Here is a 25432-nt window from a genome sequence, read left to right as displayed (position 1 = left end):
CATACTGTCTGAATATAAAATTCCATCTAACAGCCTGATTCACCAGTGCACTTAAGAGCTTCAGTCAAATGGAAACCAGTGGGAATTGGGTCTCCAAATATCTTTGTAGGGTCAGGTCTGAGCGACTCCTCTGTCCCAATTTCTACATTTAGGACGCCACTGAATTTCAAGGAAATTTAAGCTCTTCAGCCACCGATGCAAATTTAGGCTCCTGAGTAAATGGAATAGTTATGAAAATATTATTGCAGGTCTCACTGTGGAAAGGCTTAGCCCATCATGCACAGAAGATGTCACACGGGGTGGACCTAAAGCTCTCTGGCTGTCTGAACTGCCTTAAAGATTGCAGCCAATAAGTTTAAAACCAATAACTGAAAGTCAGAAATCTGAAAATAAGCAAAAAATCCACTAAACTAATAAACACTATGACTGACAAACAGCTAAAATTAAAACYTAAATGGGGAAAATTTCTATTCCAGTTTCCTGGAATCCAGACAGGTGGAAGATTTCCCATTACATTCTTCAAACTTCCCCACTTAMTTAAGATTATAAATACCTAAAAAGCTTGAGTCATTTGATCAGATAAAAGGTGCTAAGAYTCTCCAACATCATAATGCTGATGCTGGACCAGCAGCCCTTGAATTWGGTGATTATTTATTGCACTAAGAAAAAGTCCACAGTTGTTTTGCTTGGCAGAAGTGTGACTTTTTTTCTCTTAATATCTCTGTACTTTGCTGTCTTCCTGAGCACTGCTTGGTCCTGTTGCACAGTAAATGCACAGTTAATAACAATTTTCAGTTAATAACAATTTTCAGTTAATAACAATTTTAAACAACATCTTCGTGTTTTCCTTTTGAAGCTACAACACCTCAAATATTTCACTCCTCAAAATGATTAGGGTTATCAGCCACCCTTTAAGGGCCACCTGCTACCCTGCCTGGAGCAGCACATCTTTGGAGAGCAGAATGGACCCCCCAATATTGGGGTAACAGCCACAGATGCTGTTTTTTATCTGTAAAGATCCATGAACAGAGAAGGATAAATAAAAGTGCCTAAAAGTCAGCACAGACAGTTCCCAGGAACCCGTGGAGGTAATTGCAGGAAATCTTTTCAMAAGCTGAGCCACTGGCGATGGAGTGAACAGCTCCAGGGTAACTCAGTGCATGACAGTACAAAACTCTGTGTTTAGTGGAGCTGAAATCCTCATGATCCTGCCCAGTTGTTGTATTTTCAAACCATATTTGATGGCCTTAAAATGATAAATATGCCCTCAAGGGAATTGCAAAAAAAGTTCTCCTTCCTCACTGCTACTATCTTCACAATAATGTAGGAAATGTGTGTTGGTCTCTTTTTCACCTTCAAATTTAGGTGCAAATCTTTCCTCCTGGAGCAGAAGCCCCCAGGGTGATTCGGTCTTCACAAACAGTAATTGGTTTGGTTACTGAGGGTTAACAGTAGAAGAGGTTAGGATTATTYTTTAAATGAAAATATGCATTTTTCACTACTGAAAGCGTGGTAAGAAAGGTCAGTTTCAATGTAATTCCTTAAAATAGTTAGGAAGGAAAAGTGGTTTGAAGTTGATAAAAATCATATTTTTTTTTCCATGAAATGCATTAAAATGATTTTTATTCTGAAATATAAGACTAAAAAGGAGTATGAACTAAGAGAAAGCATCAGAGAATTAGTGAATAAAAGTATTTTTTTACTGAGTTCAGCTTTTTGATGTGAGGCTGTTAAGCTGTTAGCTCTTTAAAAAGCTGGTGGTTTATTACCATTTAGAATAGAGAAGCTTCATTTCTTTCCAAATCAATGTCATTTTCATAGGACAATTGGACAGGGAGCACATTTTCCTTCTCACCCTGGAATCCAAATCTTGGATGGTATGTGCAATGTAATTTTAAATCCAGACAGAGGTGCATTTGATATTAATGAATTTTAGTGTGTTTGTCATCAGTCCATTAAAACTGAGGGGTTTTCGATAATGACAGAAGTTCTAGAAAAGATGAGATTAAACTTCTTCCAGGTTTCCTTAATCTGTATTATAAAATAAAACAACATCTCAAAGTAGCTCAGATCTCACTGTAATATTCCATTCCACCCAAACACAGCAAAATTTTCAGTAATAAATTTACCCAGGAACATAATTTATTTTGTAATATGCTCTTGTTTCAATATCCCATCAMAAGCACAGCTTCTGACAGCTCAGCCAAGAAACAAATATTGAGTATGTGATCTCCCAGATAAATGAAGCTATGTTTCTTACTGATATCTTTGATTAGAAAGGAAATGTTTTGTCTGATACCAGAATTTCTTACCCTGATGTGGTTGGCAGGAGCCCTGATGTAGATCCCTGCTGGTGACAGAGTCTCAATGTTGGATAAACCATCAGTTCCAGAAAGGCCAATCACTATGTTGTTACTAACTCTGATCTTTTCAAGTTGCTCACCTTTAAAAGAGAAAAAAAAAAAAGAATAATAGGAAAAAATAATTTAAAAAAAGAAAAGAAAAGGAAGAAAAAACCCCAAACATCATATATTTACATATAGCTAGAAACCCTCTATTATGATTCTCATTTCAATATACACAAGTCCAGATGTTGTATTTACATATATTTCCCTGTACCAGGTATTATATGGAATTACACCAAAAGTCATGTGTTCTGCACTGCAAGCTCATGGTGAAAATAAATAAAATATGTATTATAAAGCAGTTTTACAGTTGGGAAAAGAGATTCAGAGGGGTTCAGAGTGGGAAAGTGGCTCACCTATGCACACACAGGCATGCCTCTGGCAGTACTAGAATTCAAAGAATTCTTTATCTCCTGTCTCCATTCACTGCCCTACTTACATGTAAGAAAATTTCTAAACAGACTGRAAAACACCTGGTGCAACTCTGCACAAAAGGGAGAGTTATCCCCCTAAGTAATGGAGTAGAAGATAGAGGGAAAAATCAATCAACCAACTGATCAGACAATTCAGACTTGTGGGGTGCCCCAGATCTAGTTACAACATAAAAGTAGGAAGAAAACAAAATAAATATCTTTTCAAATTACAGCTGAAAGAAATGGGCCGCCCAACAGCAAGAAGTGGACGGTCCCAAACATGCCAAGTCTAAATAAGGACATCAACAGGATAAGAGGAAATGGACTCAAGTTGCTCCTGGGGAGGTTTAGATTGGATATTAGGGAAGATTTCTTCTCCTAAAGGTCAGTCAGGCATTGGAAAAGACTTCCCAGGAAAGTGGTGGAGTTGCCATCCCTGAAGTGTTCACAGCCACAGAGATGTGGCACTTAGGGACCCAGGTTAGTGATGGTCTTGGCAGGGACAGTTTAATTGTTGAACTCAATGACCTTGAAGGTTTTTCCCAACCTTAGTGACTCCATAATTCTCTGACCAGCAATGCTGCTCTTTTGGAAGCAGAATTCAAAGTGGAATCTTGTGTGGAATCTCTGCACAGGCTGYTCTTTCTGGCCTACATCAGGAGCAAATCACATCTGTTTAGTTTTGTTTATAAAACAAATTACTTTATTATTATCTTCAAATACACCTACTCAAAGTCTATTCATAATACAGATCCCTTCCCAAATCATTACTCCCCTAAACATAAGCCACTTCACAGGAAAACCTGTGCCCTTTGGTTTTGGGGATAGCAGTAAATGCTTCTAGCCTTCCTCAATCTTTCAAGCCTCTCTCAATTTTTGAAAAAAAGACCAATTTAGGAAATATTTCCTTTSTAGGGTGTGTATGCTACAAACAATGCCACAACCAGAGCATGAACAGGATTCTAAAGAAGTCCTTTTGAGGTTTTTGAGGTTTTGGCTTCCAAGCTCAGATCTGGTGTGCCAATAATTTAAGACTAGAGTGATGTTTTGTGATGGTCTTGCAAACCCTCTGAAAATCAGRATTTTAGGTGAAATCACTGACAGAGTCCAATTCCAGAGCTGCAAAAAGCCAGCTATAATAAATATTCCTTCACAGACAACAAAATTATATATAAATTCATCCATCAGCCCCTCTGGAGCTGCTGAGATTGAAGCCAGTAAAGACATCTTGGGGATGAGGTGTATTCAGGCTGAAAATTCAGCTCAGCCCAGAGTCCTTTAACTCAGATACAGAGTCCAGCATGAGTGAGCCAAGGGATTCCAGCAGCTTGGAGTTCCTGCTCTGCTTCCSCATGGCTGCAAGGGCTCTGTACATCACCTTGGGCAAGTCCTCACATCTCTCTGAGCCAGCTCTCTTCATCTGCATGGTGTGTGCAATCACACTGGAGTTATAATCTCCCCTGTTTGAATCACAGTCTATCACTCTTCATTGTGTTAATGTACAGCACCCAGCACAGGGAGCTGCAGGATCAGGACTGAAGGCTTTTTTATTCCTCTCTGTTTATCTCATAATTGGTCATTTTTATCCCTTCTCATATAGAAAATAAAAATCAAACTACATCTTTAGGTATTCAGGCAACAYGGGATCYCAGCAGAAGATGCTGCAAGTCAGTSTCCTGATGGTTAGTTAGGAGAAATATCTTGTTGTTTAACATTTATGTTGCTCCAAGCTCCAATTTATTTAAGTGCTAAATCCTCCGGTTAACTTTCAGCATATGCTTTCATTCCATTATCTTTGACATCAAATTACTCAAGTTAAAGGTAATATGCTCTTAAATGCTTCACTGTGCTGGGGTCTTAAATATTGGGTACTTTTCCCCAAAAAAAAAACAACCAAAAACCTACTTCTTTTTTTCATGGGAAAAATAAGGGAACCAGATCAAGTGAAGAGTGAGCTGAAGAAAGAGAGCAAGTCAAATGGAATTAGCTGCTAGGAGCTGTGTGTGGAATTGTGGGAGCTTTATTCCAAATTCACTGGCAACAAAAAATGAAGAATTAAAGTTCTCAAGAGTGCAGTTAAAGATTTGCCTTTCTTTCCTCCAAAGGCATTTTCATGCAAATGGGAATCAGAACACGTTGCTGTTGTGTGTAGGGCAGATAATTTCCCGTTTCCCTTACCCAGGAGAAGCCCATGGCCTGAGATGTTGTAGAAAACRTTGCTGTCCACACTGAGGTTGGAGATCCCAGCCAGGTGGAGACCTCGGCTGAAGGAATCCAGAACACAACAGCCACGGATGTAAGAGTCTGGAAGGAAATAGCACTGTGAGCAAAAATCCCTCTGCAGGTTGAGGGCAGGGATTTTCTACTCCTCCTCGAGGTTCTCATGGTGACCTGCCCACCACCCAGAACATGGCCAGTGCTGTCTTCTGCTGCCAGAAAGCCCTGATCCTCACTCAGTGATGAAGATGGCACAGGAATGGGTGTCCCTGTCCATGGCAGGGTTTGGAATTAGCTGATTTTTAAGGTTCCTYACAAACCAAACTCTTCTSYAATTCTGTGTGAGGTGTGAGTGTAGYTTAGCTGGAGGGAAAAGTCCCACCCAGCACCCCTGAAACATTCTTTGAGCCCACCTAATTTGCCTCTGCCTTTACGAGTCTTCAGAGGCCTCACTGCCCCTTCCACAGAACTGAATTTAGCACTTAACAGTGACAAAGTCAAAAGAACTTAATATGTCCCTTAACTTCTGGGCAATAAAATTAWATTTTTAACCTGTAAGCAGCCAGTCCTGAGCCACTTTTGGGCTCCCTCGTAGTGTATTAGTGCATTAATTCCCAGAGCTATTCTCTTCTACATCAAGAGCAGCGTAGCATAAAAACAAAACATTATTTTAGGAAGAAGCAGAGATGCAAAAGAACTGAAGAAGCTGAAACCACTTCATTGCTTGGGCTTAGACTAAAAGCGAGGGGTTTTTTTCTCATTTAACAATCCAATTTGTGAACTGAGCCAAGAGCCAAGCAGGTTTTGAGGGCATCTGCCCCAGCTTTGGGCAGGAGAAGGTGGGTATATCCAGTGAAGGCACTCACCTGCCATCCAGGTGTTGCCAGTGACAGTCAGGGCACTGCAGCGATGTCGGAACGCTTGGCCCACGTGGCGGAGCTGGACCCCCTCCAGCTGGAGCCCACTCGCCTCTCCCTGCAAGGCCTCCACAGCCACGATGGCTCCCAGGTCCTGAGAGCCCAGCTGCCTCTCACTTCTCTTGTACAGACACCCAGAGTGACCTAGGACACAACCCAGAGGGAGCTGTGAGTGGCACACATCCGTGGGGATGTGCAGAGTGAGACCCACCATGCTGACCCTGTGAGAATCCACCTCCAGCAGGGAGTGAAACATGGGCCCAAAGACAACACAGGCAAACATTTTTGATGCTCCCTCTAAATGTTATCATGTTTGTTTTTTTCCCTAAAGGTCTGGACATTTTAGAGAGAAATATATCAAAACAAGCAGGAAGCTGTAGTTTTACATCTTAGGGAGTTCTTCCTGTTTAATTTTAGATAGTCCTAAGCATGAGGAAGAGGGATTTGATGTTGATTTACCTTGTGTAAGGTTCTTGAAAAGGAGATTGGGCATGGATGYATAGAACTAAACTGAAATGAGACATTTAGTGGTTTTTTTTTTTTAAACTCCCCATTCCTAACTCTCCCTGCGGATGGGTGGGGAACTGTTGCTATCCACAATTTAAAGACAAAAACAAAGATTAGGAAGAAATTCCTCCCTATAAGGGTGGTGAGGCCCTGGCACAGGGTGCCCAGAGAAGCTGTTTGTGTTTGTGGCTGCCCCTGGATCCCTGGATCCCTGGAAGTGTCCAAGACCAGGTTGGACAGGGCTTGGAGCAACCTGGGATAGTGGAAAATGTCCCAGCCCATGGCAGAGGGTTGAACAAGATTATCTTTAAATTCCCTTCCAACTCAACCATTCTTGGATGCCATGATAAGACAAGAAGAGTAAATCATAGGGCTGGGTAAAATTCCTGAAAGACACCCTGCCATGTGTGTGAGATATTTTAATATGAGGAGATTCAGAACTTGTTCAGTGGAAGTGCAGAGGGCAGCTCAAATTCCAGCACTGCCTGCTGATGCCCAGTAATGGTCATTTTTTCTTTAAAAGAAGGTAAATTAACCACAAAAAACCCCACTGCTCACTCCTCTTCTGGTGACTCCTCTGAGAAATCCTCCTATMCTTTAACTCAGATAAAAACCTCAAACGGTTAGCACATTTCAGAGCCTATATTTATGAGTTCCACACAAAATGGACCATAAATCYATGAGTAATATAAGCAGTTGGCTGCTGGATATCAAATGAAGTCTTGTGTCACAGTCTGAAAGCCCAAGGCATTTTTTTTAAAGGAAACTTTACACCTGGGTTGCCAGATAACCTAACTCTCCTCACATTATAATCACTGTGTCTGATTCTGCTCCCTCAATAGATGGTGTAAATCAGGAAGCCACCTGTCAAACTCTGTGGCATTTCATGTAGGTAAAACTAAAGGAGAACTGAGATATTTMACATTTTTTCACTAGTGGTATTTTATGCATCACCTGTTATTTTTTCTTTGGCATCCCTAAACACTAAACAACATCTCAATATTTTACGCTGAAGAGTACAAACAGCATTGGGCTGTTTTGTTTTTCCTTCTTCTWAAAGTGACTAAACAGTAAACACAATTAAAAATTTAATATATTATGTACACTGAAACAYGTTTTCAGAAGATACTTTCTTTTCTACACCCTTAGGCTCAGGCAAAACTAAAGGGTCTTTCCCAAGATGGCTTGAAACAACAATGTGAAAATAATACATCTGAGATATTACAATGAAGTGCTGTTCAACTCCCAAGACTTCACACTTCAATGTCAAACAATGTTTGGAAAGACAAACTCTCTCTCCTGGCGTTGGGATGTCTCAAAGTTATCCTAGGAAGAAAGAGTTGTAATACACAGTGATGCTGCCACAATGGGATTTCAGCAGAGCAGTTTTCCTCCTCGGTACATTTCTGCGAGGAAAGATCTCCTCACCTGCATTTGCACACTGTCTGAGGTGGGACATCCTCTCCAGAGTGACATTTCCTTGAATCACAACCCTTCTGCTGAGCAGAGCCACCACAGCACTCAAAGGCATAATTTGGTCATTCCCCTGTCCCTCTCCAGCGCTGTGGGGGTACCTAAGAATAGACAGAAAACAAAGACTCAAAAGCATCTGCACCTGCCATGTGGAAGAGAATTATGTTTATGATTTATCATTATTTATGTTCATGACCACARCCTCCCAAATTCAGAGCTGGTTTCAGTCATTTTGTCACTATGGACAGTGGCACRTTCAGTGATAGATAGGCTTTTCCTTGTCTGATGTTTGTTTTCACCTTTTTGTCTCACAAGCACTCAAACTTTCCTTAGATTATGTTTATAATATTATATTACATTATTAGGAAAAGACTTTTCATCCAGAGGAGGGTCAGCCACTGGAACAGGAACCCCAGGGAAGTGGTCACAGCCCCAAGGCTTCCAGAGCTCAAAAAGCATTTGGACAGCATTTTCAGGCACATGGTGGAGATTTTGGGATTGTCCTGTGCAGAGCCAAAAACTGGATTCAACAGTCCTGGTGGGTCCCTTCCAATTTAGGATGTTCCATAATTTTATGATATTTAAAACAAAATATTACAGCCTTTGAATTCTCTTCTCAAAGCACATTGGGCTGCAAAACAATCAGGACTTTTCCCCTCAAGCCCAAATTATTCCTGAAAATAATATTGTTAATCTTCCTGGGCACTGGATTTGGGTTGCCTCTAAAGAGATAACATTTCAACATAGGAGATGATCAGAAGTACAGCTTTCAGTTTGTCCAAGATCTCCAAGCACAGAAGTTGAAAAGATTGTAAGGCAGTGAAATCAACATTCAGGAAATATGGAAGCAGATTTCCATAGCGAAAAAACTCACTTTGCGTGTATTACTTAGGAAAATCACTCAAGAAAAGAAGATTTTTTTTTTTACAGAAGTCAGACATTTCTTGTGGAAAAAAAAAAAAAAAACCAAGCGTTTTCTCAAGAAATAACTATGCAGGAAATTTCTTTGTCATTCCTATACTAATGCCACTGGATTTTACTGGCCATCAGTGTTTTCTGCTTAAAAAGTTTTCTGAGTTCAAGGGCACAATACAGAATTTAAACATAGAATTTAAACATTCAAGATTGAACATCCACTACCTTTAGGCGGAGTGAGGATCTGAAATATCACTGGCCACCTCTTTTAAAGGGATTTATATAGTTATTATATACCACAGGGAACATCAAATCCTGRCTTTGATCAAATTTTCTCCTTGTTTAGCTCTGTGCTATAAAAATCCCCTTGGCTCTTGAGAGGATACCTGAGTGGTGATCTGAGGTGCAGCTCTGTGTTGTTCACAGACTGGATAACAGCCACTTCGTCCTGCTGCTGTGCATCTCCAAGGCCTGAATTTCCCACCAGGATTTCATCACCAGGTTGCCAATCAACAGGTTCCTGGAGCACTAATTGAGTGTCACCAGCATCAGCTGATGATTTCAAGTGTGTGAAAGCTACCTGGGGCATCCAGCCTGCAAAGAAAAAGGAAAAAAAGAGTTAAAAAAGCAAGTTAATAAACTTCAAAAAAAACAAAAATTCAGCAACAGGAGACACATTCTCCTGGTTTAAGACCAGGCTGGATGGGGCTCTGAGCAACCTGGTCCAGTGGAAAGTGTCCCTATGAAAATGAAATTATCTTAAATGTTCCYTCCAACCAAAACTATTCAAGAACTCAATGATTCTATGAAATCTGTGTATAACAATCCCCAGCAATGAAAAATCTTGCCCTATAAACCTCCTTTCTTCACTTAATGAAGTTTGCTTTAACTTTTGACATTTCTTTTTCCCTAGCAGGCTTTGGAACAGATTGGTCCAGTGAGATCCAACACACAGAACACTGTCAGGGGAGAGCAGGTGCCTCACACACCCACCTTTAGAACACTTTTCCTTCCCTCCCTTGCAATAGATCATCATTTACCTTTAGCCCACAGCAACTTACTGTCCTCCCTGGTTGTATTGCAGGGAAGTAATAACAGCAGAAATCACAGAGGGTAGAGGTTGCACCCAATAAATCATTTTCAAATTATTTTAAACCAACTTCTCTGTCCATTTCCTGTTTCACTTGCTTGTTCCTTATCCTCCAGTGTCCTCATTACTGTTTCTCTAGTGTCCCAACTATTTCTCTCAACTTCCAGCTAAGAAAATCTCACAGACATCCTTTACTTGTGTCAGTTCATATCATGAGCTGATTTAGAAGGCATCAGAGAGATCTCCTGCTCTTCAGCTCAGTGCTGGGAGGCWCCTCTGGAGTGCTGTGTCCAGCTCTGGGCTCCTCAGGACAGGAGGGACAGGGAGCTCCGGGAGAGGGTCCACAGGAGGTGACAAAGATGAAAAAGGGACTGGAGCATCKCCCTGGTGAGGAAAGGCTGAGGGAGCTGGGGCTGTTCAGAGGAGATGCTGAGAGGGGCCCTCATCCCTGTGTGTCCCTGTCTGCAGGGAGGGCTCAGAGCAGGGACCAGGCTCTGCTCTGGGGGCCCAGCAATGGCACAGGAGGAACGGGCAGGGACTGATGGCCAGGAAATTCCACCTGAACATGTGGCAGAACTTCCCTGTGCACTGACCAAGCCCTGAACAGAGACCAGAGAGGGTGTGGAGTCTCCCTCCTGGAGATATTCCAGACCTGTTTGGACACAACCCCGTGCCCTGGGATGACCCTGACTGACCAGGCAGGTGGGACCAGGTAACCCCACTGTGGTCCCTTCCAGCGTGACCCATCCTGGGATTCTGTGAAACCAGTGCAGAAGCTGAGACTCAGTAGGACACATGGGACACGGCAGGTGACAATGGAACCAGACTGGAATGTCTGGAATGCCCCCAAAACCCATGGACCCTGCACCCTCAGCTCCCACATTATCCACCCTACAGTTCTGAATCTATTGGGCCACACTCTTTGCTAATTTAGATGTAACCATCCCCACCTGCACCATTCACACACATCAAAGATCTCATCCTTAACAGAGCTCACAAAACCCTCTTGATATCAGCCCACGTGCATTATTTACCAGCAGCACTCTCTCTGTCTTTATTCATTTCCCTCCTTCCACCGAGCGATTCTCGTGAATTTTTAGAACAGGCACAAAAACCAATTCCTGGCTGCAGCCATCTGCATGTGGAACATTGTAAAGTTTCTTCCCAGCTCTGGATTTTTTGTTGAAGGTGTTGATTTGTGGGCCTGTGCTAATGTGTTCTGGTGCATCTGTGGTCCAGACACACAACTGACCCCCGTGGAGTTCATCTGTCACACACACACTGCAGCAGCACTGCTGGGCAGCAGCTCTCGACACTGACAAGTGGGAAACACCACTCTRCATTCAAAACATGCTCCAAAAGGCTTTTTTCAGGTTTTTCTCCACTTCTGACTTCTGTCTCAAAAATTTTTAAGGAAAATCTCCGCGGTTTTGTTGGTTTTTTTTTCTTCTAAAAGAATATTCAAAGCATCCGAACATTCCCCCATTTCCTTTATTTCCTTTTCCTTGTTTTCATTTCTTACTGTGCTCACCTGCCTGTCTCCCATTCCACAGTGTGTTCTACTTTTTTTTCCTGATGATCTAGGCAGGGCAGGATATTCCTCTGCATGTTCAAAACTTACTTCAAATTTCCAATTAGTTCAGCATATTTTTGTTAGGGAAAACAAAAAAAACCAATTTTGGTGGATTCTACTGCCGTAGAATCATAAAATCATGAAGGTTAAAATGGACCTTTAAGCCCATCAAGTCCAACCATTAGCTCAGCACTTCCAGATCTACCACAAAACCATGTCCTAAGCACCCAATTTGACCATTTCCCAGCTTTCCATTTATATTCCCACATGCATCAACACTTCCAGGTCAGATTCTCCTCTCAGCAGCACAAGTGACGCACAGCATGTGGTCAGTGATACTTTTCTGGTGTCAATGAGGGACCATAACTGAGGATTCTTCACCCTAACTATAATATATTCCCCCTGAAAACAAACTCTATTTTGAATAAAATGTGCAAAGTTCATAAAAAAAAACCTCCAGTGCCTGGGTTTGGGCTGTGCAACAGGTAAATAAATTACCTGTTTGAGAGGAAAAGGTTTAAAAGATCAAATGCTGTGGTGTATTTAAATTATTTCTTCCCCAAAAATGTACTACGAGCAGAAATACTCCAAAGTGCTGAAAAATAGATGAATCTGTATAACTCCTTAATTATTGAAGTAATTTTTAATAATTAACTAAAAACGGGTTGGGAAAAAAACATATCTTGAGATCTAAAGCAGAAGTGACTCCACGTTAAAGGTACAGGACAGAACCTTTAGACTCAAAAAGCTGTTGCAGACAAAGCAAGATTTGAACATTTTACTAAATGACTTAAAAGTGCACCCTTAAATATGGAACAGAGCAGAATGGTCCAACCTAGAAAGGCAAGGGACTTGAAAATTAATTCCAAATAAATTAATCACAAATCTTAAGATCAAGAACATCTTGGCACCAGGATCCTGGTTGTGCTTCCTGTTAGAAGCATGATGTGAAGTTTCAGTCATGCACAGACCTGGTAAAATTATTAAGAATGAGGCAATTCTTGAGGAAAAACAGTACAAATTTAATTTCTTATTAAACACAAAATATTTCATAAATCTGTGTGGGATGATACATCACTTACCCAGCTGGTTTCGCCCAGTCCTAAGTAGTGATAGGATACAAATAGTTATTGATAAAAGTAGAAATGGCTTTAAACGATGAGAGGAGGGATTTAGTTTAGATATTAGGAAGAAATTCTCAACTCAGAGGRTGATGAGGTCCTGGTACAGGTTGCCCAGAGAAGCTGTGGCTGCCCCATCCCTGGAAGTGTTCAAGACCACATTGGATGGGGCTTGGATCAACCTGGTCTAATGGAAAATGTCCTTTCCCATCATAGGGAGTTGGAATTGAATGAGTTTTAAAGCCCCTTTTAACTCAAACTGTTCCATGATTCTAAGTAGTTCAACAGGAGATGTGAATTTAACATTTACAGAAATATCTCAAAATCACATCAAAACTCAGCAAACTCAGCAAGGTGTGTCAGGGCACTCTCACCTCCAGGGTCACAGGAAGTCTGCCTACAGTAACTAAATGAGATTTATACTGAGTGCTCTAAGTTTAGACAAATTAGGCCCTGATTTACAGTCCCTTGATTACAAAAGATGTGTCATTTCCTCTTCCAGGTGTACACTGGGTGACACAAGAGGCCCCGAAAATTTAAATGGATGTTTGATGCTCATCTCTGGTCACCCAACTTTAAAAGCTGGAAACATTGAAATAAAAGGGGTTTAAAAGGTATTAGTACAGAGGGAAGAGAGGTTGCTGCAAACTAATTAGGAAATAAATCCTGTAGTCAATGGGAAAATGGTCTCTGGGGAAGCCTTCACAATCTGATTCTCCTAAAGGAGTTTCTYTGTCCCACTGCAGGCACAGGAGAGTTGTCTCCTCATTCAGACCAGAGGGTTGCCCCAAASTGACTCAGAAAAATGCCTTAGTGTCCAAGAAGCCTTAGAAACTCCAGCTGCCCTCACTTCTGGTTGTTCCTACCAAGCCAAAGGTTTCCTTGGACCCAAAGGGATCCACAGACCTCTGCTCTCTTCATCACCTCCCTAAACACAAGTCCAGTTTCTCTGCCAAACTTCAGCACTCCAGAGCAGAAAGGGAGAGTGGGAGAGGTCAAAAAGAAATGTTACTGATCTCAGCTGAAAAAGGCCACTCTGCAATCCCAGTGGGAATCATCACAGTGGGAAATGTTTTTTCTTCAGACAAAACATCTTTAAAGTCAGACCAACTATGAAGCACTGAAGTGATCTTTYCAGCCATTCCCTGCATATTTTTTAAATATATCACCTCTTGCCCACTGCTTTAAAATGCGTTACAGCTTCTACTAGAAGAGAAACTTGGATTGACACTGATCACCAAAGAAAGTGCACCATTTGTATTTTTTTTTAATTAAAATAAGGCCCACCATGCTGGGAAGGGTGGAACTTGATTATCTCTATGGTCCACTCCAGTCCAAAGCATTCCATCTTCCTGGGATAGACACTCCACACATGCAGATAGCCAAGGCCAGACCTAATGGAAATCTCTCCTCTGGATAGACAAATCCCAATACAGCATTCACTTTGGTTCTTCATTCCATGGAAGAATGGCTGAGGCCTCCACAAGATAAAGGTATTAATCTCATTGTACTCAAGGGAAGGTGTGGAGGAGATGACAAAGGGTTAAAGTGGTTTGGTTGGGGTAAAACAAAATCTGGGGTAAAGCTGGGAAGGGCCCAGCCCAGTTTCTCAAAAATGAATGCTCTTATTGCAGCGGGGAACAGTCCAACACATCTGAAAACCACCCCTTTGGCTCTTGTTGGGATTTTCAGCTATTCCTCACTCCTCAGGTATCTGCTCCAGAGGCAGGATTGATTCCTGCAGCTACAGGAATGCCTTCTACTATCTCACTGAAAAGGGAAACTGAGTCAGTTTAAACAGATAAATTCAAGAGCAGAAAAATTGTCCTGGTCCAAGGTGCASATCAAAACCAAAAGAGGAGGTCACAGCTTCCTGAGTCACCTCCAGTTCTCTGCCAGGACACCATAAACACTGATAGCTCAGTTACCTTTTACTACTAATCCCCCAACCTCCAGGGAATAACTTTCCAGACAACAATTCTCCTTCTGACTGAGGCTGATCCATTAAATTCCAGCCTGTCTTCAGTCTCCAACAGTCACAGCCTGCACACTTCTGTTCCTGCTGAAAGGAACTTCTGCTTTTCATACATTTCTATTTGGTTACATGAATTCCACCTTAAATCTATGGTGTCTATGAATTTATGTGACAAGATGACATGTTGCTTTCATGGAAAAGAGGTCCCTGACCTGAAAACAAGATTTTTTTGAGTATTTGTTGTTACTTTAGATACCCTGGGAGCCTCCTAACAAGCCACACTCAGAGTCAGGCAGAGCTGGAGAGCTGGGTTTACACATGGGAAGTGTTGATACAAACTGGAATCTTTTAATGGGTTTTAAGAGGAGTGGTTCCAGTACTAAGCCTTTCATGGATCTGTTCATCTTTGTCCTTAAAGTTCCTTAAATGTTTTAAAAAAACTTCTTTTTTTTTGTCATGGGGCAGCAGGCTTTGAACCCTTCTCTGACATCCAGGACCCTGTTGCATTTTGTCTGTGTTCCCATTGACCACAAATTAATTAACTCAGTTATCAACATGCAGTTGTTTGTGGTGTTGACAAACCATAAAGCTCTTTTACACCTTCTGACTGTTTATTGCTTCTTTAAAGTTGARGTAATGAGGTCCCTTTATTCCACAAAAGGAATTTACGAGAACTGCAGGGCTCAGACACAAAATCTACTTATGGGGAATGTACAAATTACACTGCAGGTAATCTGTCAATCTGCTGCAGCTATACTGTAAATCTTTAGTGTAAATGGGAGTAGGAGCTTTCAATTCCCTGGAACAAAGTGAAAAGAAACAAGCTGTCTCACAAAAAAAAAAAAAAAAAAAAAAAAAAAAAAAAAAAAAAAAAAAAAAAAAAAAAACAAAAAAAAAAAAAAAAAAAAAAAAAAAAAACCCCAAAAAAAACCAAAAAACAAAACCCAGAAAAAAAACCAAAACCAACTTTGCAAGACAAGTTAACAATATAATTCAATAGAATATAACTAAATTTAAAGAATATAGAAAAGACTTCCAACTATAGCGGGGAGTTGCAACTAGAAGACCTTTAAGGTCTCTTCCAATCCAAACCATTCTGTGATTCTGTGATTGTCTCTGGTAATAAAATACAACACACTTTTCTGCCGAATTTTGGGTGTCTCACTACCCAAGGAACCTAGTGTCCTCTCCATTGCCATAAACCCTTATTACTCCCTTTTCCCAACCCTAATTGCACTTCCTAATCAAAGTAGTGTGGCCATTCCTAAAATTTTCAAATGTCAGAGTGATAACTGGCAATACAGYCATTGGAAATTTGTGCTTCAGGAAAGAGTTGAGTTTTAAAAAATATATTTTTAGACCCAGGACAAAGACTTTTTGTTGCCATTGCATCAGTTAATAAAACAAACCATAAWAATAATAATGGATAAAATTCCTTAAGTTAAAAGGAATAGAAATTGTTTTTTTCCAGAAATCCTCCTTGGTCAGGATAGCACGCAGATGTGCTGCTACAGCTCTTTGTGGCCAAATGGATCTTCAAGTGACAGATCCTTAATCAAGAAACAGAAAAAAATATTTTATGAACCTGGACTTGATAATTTTTTTTATGTCACAGCTACCTCAGGTCCAACCCAGTCACTGCCCATAAAGTGCAGGGAATCAGAAAAGAAGAATGAAAACTTCTTCCCTACATTTTCAAATGTGTTAAGAAACATTTGCTTGAACTGTAAGCTGTCAAACCCTCTGGATCTAAATGTTTCCAGCGTATTTCTGCTTTCTGTTAATTTCTAGGTATATTCCCTAAGCATTTGCACATTTTTAGCTTATTTTGCAATGAGAGGAGTTTGTTGGGATTTTTTTTTTTTTTCCTGCTGCACATCTCAGAAAGACAGGGATRTTTCTGCCTGGAATCGGGAGCTGCCTCTCCACCCCCGTGCGGTCCTGCAGGACTCTCTGCTGTGTGTGGGCAGCTCCTGGRGAGATGCAGACAGCTTTCCTGCCACTCCCTGCCACAGCCAGAGCGCGGAGCCTTTCATTCCTGCCCCGAGGTAAAATAGAAGGTCCTTCCTAATTTATAACTGCTCGTTAACTCTTAGGACACCCAAGAGTTTATCAGCTCTTTGACAATGAGCTGCAGCAGGACCACACTGGGTAATTCAGATGGGCTCAAATCGTGGGTTAGAATCAGAGTCAGAGAATTTTTTCTCTGGGTTGGAGGGGACCTTTGAAGGTTTTCTAGTCCAGTTCCCCTCCTCCTGCTGAASGAGCAGGAAAACYTTTARCTAGACCATGTTGCTCAGAGCCCCATCCAAYCTGATCCTGAAYCTTCTCTCAGTAAMCAAAATAAAAAATCTGACATCATCCRGACAAGAGGACAAACTGAATAACTTTTATTTTCTCCACTGGGAAATATCCTTGAAWGTGACCTAGTCCTGCTGGATGTTTCCTATTCATGAAACTGCGGCTTTCACTTAAAGCATTTCCAMCTGAATATCTTTCAACAGCACCCTGGAGAAAGGAAGGATTATCATGTCTTTTTCCTAAGTGTCCAAGGCCAGGTTGGATGGGGTTTGGAGCACCCTGGGATACTGGAAGGTGTCCCTGCCATGGTAGGGGGMTGRAATRAGATGWSTTTAAGGACCCTTCCAATACAAACTATTCCATAGTCTTGATAAGAATGGGAAGGGCTTTGTCATTAAATAGATCTATAGAAACTCTCAGCACTGCCCTTTTCTGTCAATTTACTTTGCAGACCAAGTAGCTGCCCTGTGTGCGGTCCCTTAAGTGCACAAATTTACAAACACTCCCTTCAATCAGAGATCCCCCAGTCACTTTGCTAAGGTACATCAGTCCTGAAAGAAAAGGGAAAAATATTCCCATAAAGCCATTGCATAAACCAAAATCCATGCTCCACACCCAGAACGAGCTCACAACCAAAGGTGTGAGCAGAAAAAGGTTTTTAGACAGACTCCAGGAGCAAAGAGCTCCAGCCAAGGACAGTGGATCCTGCGGGGAGATGCAGACAGCTGGTGACGCTCTGTGCGATTGCCATTTCATCTCCCACGCTGCTGCAGGATGAGACAGGGAATATCTCCCTGCAGGAGTGGAAATGTGGGACAGCACAACCATTTCCCGGCTTCCCAGCCAGCTTCCTGCATCCCCAAAACGTGATGGAAGAGAATTAAACAACAGGAAAAGTGAGGGTGAGTCCAAAGGGAGGATCCCTGCCTGGCTCAGCCTGCAGACCTGTGGAAAGCCAAGGCTGGGTCCAGCCTTTCAGTTCGCCAAACTTCACAGAATCATTTGTGTTGGAATAGACATCCAAGGCTGAGCCCAGCGTGTTTCCTATCTTGGCAGCTAAACAGGAGCACTGAGTGCTATGCCAATTTTTTTTGTTGAACCCCTCCACCACCCCTGGGGGAAGCCCAAACTCTGCAGCCTTTTTCCTACCCGAGGTGGAAATTAACCCTGATTTTGTTGCTGGGTGTTCTCTTCCTCCAGCCAATAACCTGGGTTTTGCTGGGACCATAATTGGAAGGAGTGTTTTGATGTTGTGTTTGAAAGTCTGAAGGAGGCAATTATTTAATATATCAAATGCCTCCACATTGGTAGCAACCCACAGACCTGCACCCTGTCAAGAATCACAAGGTAATATAAGAGCTATGGTCTATTTTTCTATTCTATTCTATTCTATTCTATTCTATTCTATTCTATTCTATTCTATTCTATTCTATTCTATTCCAGTATATAGTATATAGTATGTATTGTTTTCTATTGTATTATTATTTTTACTACCTATATTTATCTTTATATATATATATATATATATATATATATATATAATCTGTATTAGTGCCCATCTCTTTGTCCCCTTTGCATCATGTTTTCCTCCTTGAGGTCACCACCAACACACAAATAACTGATTTAAGCTTAAATCAAAGATAATAGATGCATTTCTGTTAGAAAGAAGGACAAACTGTGAAAGACACAGCAGCTTTCCCTGAACCCAAGCCTTTTTTTTTTTTCCCATCTGCTAGGTCTTTAAAATCTAATGGTCATCTTGTATTTGTGAACAAGAAAGTGAAGGCACAAGTCATTGTACATTAGTTACTCCATGGGAAGTGCCTAAGTGCAGTTTCTTACCCCCGGTGAACACGAGGGGATTCGAGGCAGCTCAGCCTTCTGTTCCAGAGCCATCTGCTTTAATGCATCATGTTAGAGTCAAGGTCTTGGAAAGGAAAAACACTCACAGGAGGCAAAAGGACTCCTGCAACCCCCAYGCAGAATAACCAGCCCATGGAACCAAACCCAGGTGTAGCAGGGATGTGCAAATCAGGAAGTTCAGGTAGTGAAAAATAATATTTATTGAATAGAAGAGCACTTCAGTAGAGTAAAAAAACATCTTTTCTCTACCAGATCTCTGCACCCTATCTTGAWTCCCCCTGCTACAGATTTTTTTTTCCCTATTTTTTTTTTCCCCTGGGAAGTTTTTCTTTTTAATATGTGAGTAAAGCAGAACAAATTCTCTCATGTTGTCTATGATCTCTTAATCTCAAACTCAGCACAGATACATAGCACTGCTTAATGGAGGCAAAGCAAGAGGCATTTGATTAAATGTTTGATCTCTGGAGGAATGCACAGGCTCTGTAGAGCACAGTGCACAGCTCACAAATATTTTGTGTTTTATTATTGATTAAAAGCAATTAAAATTAATAATTGGTTCAACTGATAAAAAGTACTTTTTTTTTTTCCCTGAGCTAACCCTGAAAAAGTATCAGATTGATTTGGTTGCAGAGAAATCTGGGATAGAAGTCATGGAGATTTACCTCTGTGATGGAATTCTCTCCATTACAAGTGCAGGGACCTTCTTTGCAGTAGGAACAGCCATGAGTTAGAAAAATTTACATGACTGCTGACACCCCAGCAGTCATTTAAATTACCCTGATTAAAAATAAGTAACCTACCGAACCAAAACTCTCAAGACATTATTTTTTTTCTTTACCACACACCTTTCACMGTCTGGACAAGGTGAATGCAGCATTTTTTTTAATCTGCAGTATAACATCTTCAATCTAATTGGAGAGATAATTATTTGTYAAAATTCAGGGAACAGGSTCATGGAATCACAGAATCACAGGAGMTTTGGGGTTGGAAGGGACCTTAAAGATMATCCAGTTCCAGCTCCCAGCCATGGGAGGGGCACCTTCCASTAGACCAGGTTACTCTGAGCTCATATATTGTATCACCACAATGTTAGCACAGACAAAGTTTTAGATAAATGTTTAACAAAAATGTTGGTCTTCTTTTGGGAACAGGCATAGTCTATTCTGAGGGGACAATGGAACAATGAGATCACCTATAAAGGACATGGTGACAATGAAAATTGAACTGAATGGGAAAAGCCTTCAATTTTTTTCAATGCGTGGCAATACCTTTGCTCTGGGGACAGACTGGGAGAGCTGGGAGAAGAAAGTGATCCAGAGAGACCTTAAAGCCCCTCCCAGTGCCTAAAACATCTTCAAGAGAGCTGGAAAAGGGCTTTGGACAAGGGCCTGGAGAGATAGGACAAGGGGGAATGATCTTAAACTGAAGGAGGGTGGGGTTAGATGGGATATTGGGAAGAAATTCTTGGCAGTGAGGATGGTGAGGTCCTGGCACAGAGTGCCCAGAGAAGCTGTGGATGCCTCAATCCCTGGAAGACTCCAAGGTCGAGCAGGGCTTGGAGTAACCTGACCTAGCCAAAGATCTCCCAGCCCATGGCAGGGAGTGGAATGAGGTGATTTTTAAGGTCCCTTCCAACCCAAACCAGTCTGTGGTTTCATGGTAAGAGTATTAGGACCCACAACATCAGGCTGCCACTGGGACAGGCTGGGTGTCCTCAGTTCTGGTGCAGCATCTCCACTTTGCTTTTTCCCCCAGCTCCTGCCTCCCCTCAGCATCCACTGGTGTCTCAGTTTCCCCAGAAAGGACAAAAGCACAAGAACAGCCAAGGCCACCACGCTAAACTTCTGTCCCGAAGCTTGTCAGGAGAGTTTCTCWGGGAATAGAGCGCGAACGGGGCTGGAGACAGTGATAAATTTCCCTTCTGAACAATCAATAAAACCCTCTCAGCCCCGCTCAGGCCCCTACCGTGGATGCAGGGACCATAATTACATTGTCAAGAAGTCGAGTTGCCCTGGCTGGCTGCAAGCCCCTCTCAAAGTGACGGGTGATTGACGGGCAGTTTATGGGTGGCACGCTCTGACTGGCAGGGGAGTTGGCTAAAGCCAAAGGCAACAGTGAAATTTCCCAGTCTGCTACAACTACCGGAGCAAAGGACTGCCACTCACCAGGGAATTGTGGGAAACCCTTAGTCATATTAACATATCAAAGTGAGGAGCTGACAGCGCTTACTAAACAATCTGAACTCAACCCAGAGCTGCAGAGCGTCCCCCAACGTTCCCAGTCTGAAAGAGAAAAGGAATTAAAATGCCCTCAGTCCTGTCTTCACCAAGACAGCCAAGAATTTGGAAACCTGCTTATTTAATGATTTTGATCTGAAATAACATATATATTCATGTATATAAATGTACCTGAAAAATGTATATTGCTGAGCATGTCAGCCTCTTTCTTATATATATATATATATATATATATATATGAAAAGGGCTGTCATGCTCAACAATTTGTTCTATACCACAGACCAGGCTGATGCTAAATTGAAGACAGAACAGCAGATTTTTTCTCAATGTAAGCAATATGAACCCAGTAAAAGACCCCACTACTTTCTGTCATGTTTTCTAGCCCTCTTCCACTGCTTTCGATGTTAAATTGGAGATTTATGGTTTGAATGAACAATAATCGCAGCCATGCACTGGGGCTGYGTGTTGTGCAGAGCTTGAAAGTGGTTTTATAGCTGCTCTGGATCTGTTGAATAAGAAATTGATATGAATTCTTGAATAAGAATTGGTTTTGAAGAATAATAGAAAAATGGCATTCAGTCTGGAGAAGGGTCCAAGGAGATCTTAGAGCCCCTTCCAGTGCCTAAAGGGGCTCCAGGAGAGACTGGGGACAAGGAATGGAGGGACAGGACAAGGGGGAATGGCTTCAAACACCAGAGGGCAGGGATGAAGATAGATGGGATATTCGGAAGGAATTATTCCCTTGAGGGTGGAGAGGCCCTGGCACAGGATGCCCAGAGAAGCTGTGGCTGCCCCTGGATCCCTGGAAGTGTCCAAGGCCAGGCTGGACAGAGCTTGGAGCATCCTGGGATAGTGGAAAGGTGTCCCTGCCCATGGAAGAAAGGAAGAATAGATGGTCTTTAACGTATCTTCAAACTAAAGCCTTTCAATAATGCAATAATTTATAAAAAACTGAAACCAAGAGGTGTTTCCACTAAGAGTCGAACCACTTTTCACTCCACTTTTCTCCATCCGGGTAAGATTTGGATTTCAGACCTCATCTTCTTGTTTTCCTAGGGAATGAAAACCCACTGGATATTATGGCACTGAGCAAAACAGATTAACTATCAGTGAGAAMAGACTCAGAAAGGCACTGATGTGGATGCCTGAGTTTACCTCTTTCCATCACATTGCCAAGGTAAGGCTGCAAAATTGCCCTGTTTGCCTTCAGTTTTGTGGGTGATGGAATCACCAAGTCTGAGATGATCCAGGCTTGGAGGGGAAAGGAGGAGCAGCACAGGAGGCACAGCTGCCAGGAGTTGCTACTGCCTTTTCCCACATTGCCAGAAAACAAAAAGCAWGGAAAAGTGAAGGCTTGTGCTGTAAATTGCTGACAATCTAAGGACAAAATCCTGGCTGACAAAGGTCAAAACAAGAATAGAAGGACACTTTTAAGTTGCAGAAGACACAGAAAGTGAAGCAGCAAAAGCTCTTATCAGGCAAATTCAAATCAGACATTTCAATACTTTGCTTTAAAAAGGAAAAAAAAATAAAAATGGATGATTAAACAAATTAATCCCCTGGAAAAAAAGCCTCTAAGGAAAAAGCTGGTTTCTGTTYCCCTTGACATCCTCAAAGACCAAGTCTTTCTGGAAGGCAAGCTTTAATCTAACAGGAATTACTGAGCTCAAGGCTGGGATAACTGTGTGAAACTCAATGGCCGGTAACGGACAGTGGATTCAGCCAAGATGCTCTAAAAGCCCTCCTTCACAGGATCCTCCAGGAAATGGGGGAGAAACACTCTGCAAAGCCACTTCACTGAAATTATCGAAGCCTTTTACAGACAGTAAATGACTGAGCCTTGCTGTGTCTCAATGAAAGGGTCAAGAGCATCTGACATGGTGTTGAGGTGCAGCCCCACCTCCCTTAGCCATGCCAGGAGCTCCTTCCCCAGTCTCTGCTCATCCCTCCTGATTCAGAAAAGCTTCTGTTCACTGTCTCCCCTCCAAACCCGACCTCTCCCGACCTTGCTCAGCTCCTGTGAGCTGGCAGGATGATGGCACAGAGGCACAACTCACTCCCTGCCTGTGCTCAGATGGTGCCCTCAGTGCCTGACATAGTTTTTTAACCAAGAGCCACAAAGTCTCTGTGCTCAGACAGCAACATTTCTGCCTGGAGGTCACAGGGTGGAATTTCAAGCCCTGCTGAAGGGTGTGAACGCCCACCAATAGGAAGGCTGAGAAACATGAAAAGAAGGAAGGGAGATGAGACATTCAGATGGCGTTGCTTTTTTTTCTTTTTTCTTTTTCCTTCTCTATGACACTTAGAGCCTTTAAACACAGCCACACAGAAAACTRTGTTGCACCAATGTTCTGATTCATGCTGAGTTTGGACTTGAATTCCATGTCCAAACTCCTGCACCAAGAAAKGGCCATTTTATACCATTCATCATCTCCAAATCTAAATTCTTCTATGCCCCCATATAAGAAGTATGTAAAGCTGCTATGGAGTGAATCCAGAGGAGGCCACAGAGATGCTCCAAGGGCTGGAGCCTGTCTCCTCTGGAGCAAAACTGGGAGGGCTGGAGGTGTTCACCTGGAGAAGAGAAGGCTCTGGGGAGACCTCAGAACCCTTGCTAGTGCCTAAAGGGGCTCCAGGACAGCTGGAAGGGACTTGGGACAAGGGATGGAGGAACAGGACAATGGGGAGTGGCTTCCCACTGCCAGAGGGCAGGGTTAGATGGGATATTGGGAAGGAAATTCTCCCTGTGAGGGTGAGGAGGCCCTGGTACAGGGTGCCCAGAGAAGCTGTGGCTTTCCTGGAAGTGTCCAAGGCCAGGTTGGATGGGGCTTGGGGCAACCTGGGATAGTGGAAGGTGTCCCTGTTCATGGCGGGGAGTTGGAACTGGATGGTCTTTAAGGTCCCATCCAACCCAAACCATTCCATGATTCTATGAGAACCATGACCAAAGTTTTGTCCATTAATTTTCCCTCCAAAACCCTTTTTTTTCCTTGTTTTCCTTGTTTTCTTTTCTGTTATTCGTTTGTCCTTTGCTTTTGASAAGAAATGTACTCACCATGAATGGAAAGGGTCCCGTTTCTCACTGCCAGGAACTTGACTCCATATGGAAATAAAGGTGGAGAATGGAGGCTTCCATGGAGATAAATGTGTGCTCTGTGATGGAAAGGGGCCTCAGGAGATCCCACCTGGAGCTTTCCCCCATCAGACACCAGGATGTAATGAGCATGCAGTTCTACAGGTCCTGGCCCAGTGAACAGGAGTTTGCCACCTGAAGACAAGAGAAGAATAAAATGCAATCATAGATTCAGTCAGTCATTCTGTCACAGTCAAAGGAACTGTGAGAAGTCTGTAAACAAAAGGGTTTTCAATAAAATTATGAGATCAAGGCTAAAATGTTATTTCATTCTGTGAAATTTCCACCTTGCCCTGTACTTCTCCCCGTGGATTTATCAACTCTTTACAGACCTGATAAATCCAGTCCATTTTTGATTCTACAACAGTTTGTATGTCTAGAACTGAGCAAAGCTGGGCCAACTGTCCAACCACAGTTGAAGGAAGCTGTGTTTGAAGCATCCCAATTTTAACCAACCTAGTCACTTAATGCTGAAAAGGGATATTCCTACTTGATTTTTATTATGTTATTTTTTTGAATACAAACAACTTGTGACTGGGAGAAGGAAGAGGAAAACAGCTTTGGAACATAAGGACTGGCAACTTGTTCAGGTATCAGTAGTTGATTTAATCCTGCAAACTCTTCCAGCTGCTGTTCAAAACCAGATGCTTCCAAACACAGTGTAAGACACGTCTCCCTCTTAGCTGGCTGAGAGTTGATCTCCCCATCCCATAAAAATCTCATTAAAAGCCCTAATTAGAGGTTAACTTTGCCTCAAAGCATGAGGTTTCATCTTTTTGCCAGCATTTTGTTGCTCCTAACTATTAGTATAACTGGATAAGATTTGCTGGTAATAAAGAACTGGGCTTTGGAATCTTTGTGATATTTGGTCTCAAMGACTTCTTGAAGCAATGAATTCCGTGGGTTAAATGCATAGTGCATGAAAAGCCATTTCCATCCCTTTTTTTTTTTGTTTGACTCAAGCTCTTCAGTTCTGTCAAATCCCTTGTTCTTGCCTCGTGTGAGCAGGAGATCCCAGTCTGTCACCTCGGGATGGTTTATTCCATTATTTCCTTTCGTATTTCCTCTGAAGGACACTGTCACTTTCTTTACAATGGACGTGGACTCTCATTCATTTTGTCACACTGCACATGAAATATGCCTTCCTAGGTCAAGCCACATTTCCTAGGAGCCACTAGGAAATTCCCAAACTCTGGAAATGTCACACCTCTTAMAAAGGATCTACCACACTTCCTTTTGGTGAAATAGCAGATAACTGCACCAACTCATCCCAATGGTCAGCTTGCTACTGG

At 42.1% G+C, this 25432-nt stretch overlaps 1 protein-coding gene across 1 annotated transcript in view; it reads right to left on the bottom strand.

The window, feature by feature from the left end:
* Window positions 1–25432, bottom strand: part of PKHD1 (PKHD1 ciliary IPT domain containing fibrocystin/polyductin) — a 238629-nt gene that overhangs the window by 125199 nt on the left and 87998 nt on the right. Inside the window, exons 34-39 of the mRNA XM_057382183.1 lie at window positions 24063–24275; window positions 9234–9441; window positions 7888–8033; window positions 5902–6096; window positions 4997–5122; window positions 2313–2443 (exon numbers count right to left, since the gene is read on the bottom strand). Of these exons, the coding sequence (XP_057238166.1) occupies window positions 2313–2443; window positions 4997–5122; window positions 5902–6096; window positions 7888–8033; window positions 9234–9441; window positions 24063–24275 (1019 nt within the window). The remainder of the gene's footprint in view (window positions 1–2312; window positions 2444–4996; window positions 5123–5901; window positions 6097–7887; window positions 8034–9233; window positions 9442–24062; window positions 24276–25432) is intronic.

This window comes from Malurus melanocephalus, unplaced genomic scaffold (assembly GCF_030028575.1).
Source record: "Malurus melanocephalus ecotype Western Australia unplaced genomic scaffold, MMel_1.1 scaffold_553, whole genome shotgun sequence".
Classification (NCBI taxonomy): domain Eukaryota; kingdom Metazoa; phylum Chordata; class Aves; order Passeriformes; family Maluridae; genus Malurus; species Malurus melanocephalus.
This window is presented reverse-complemented; position numbering and strand designations above follow the sequence as displayed.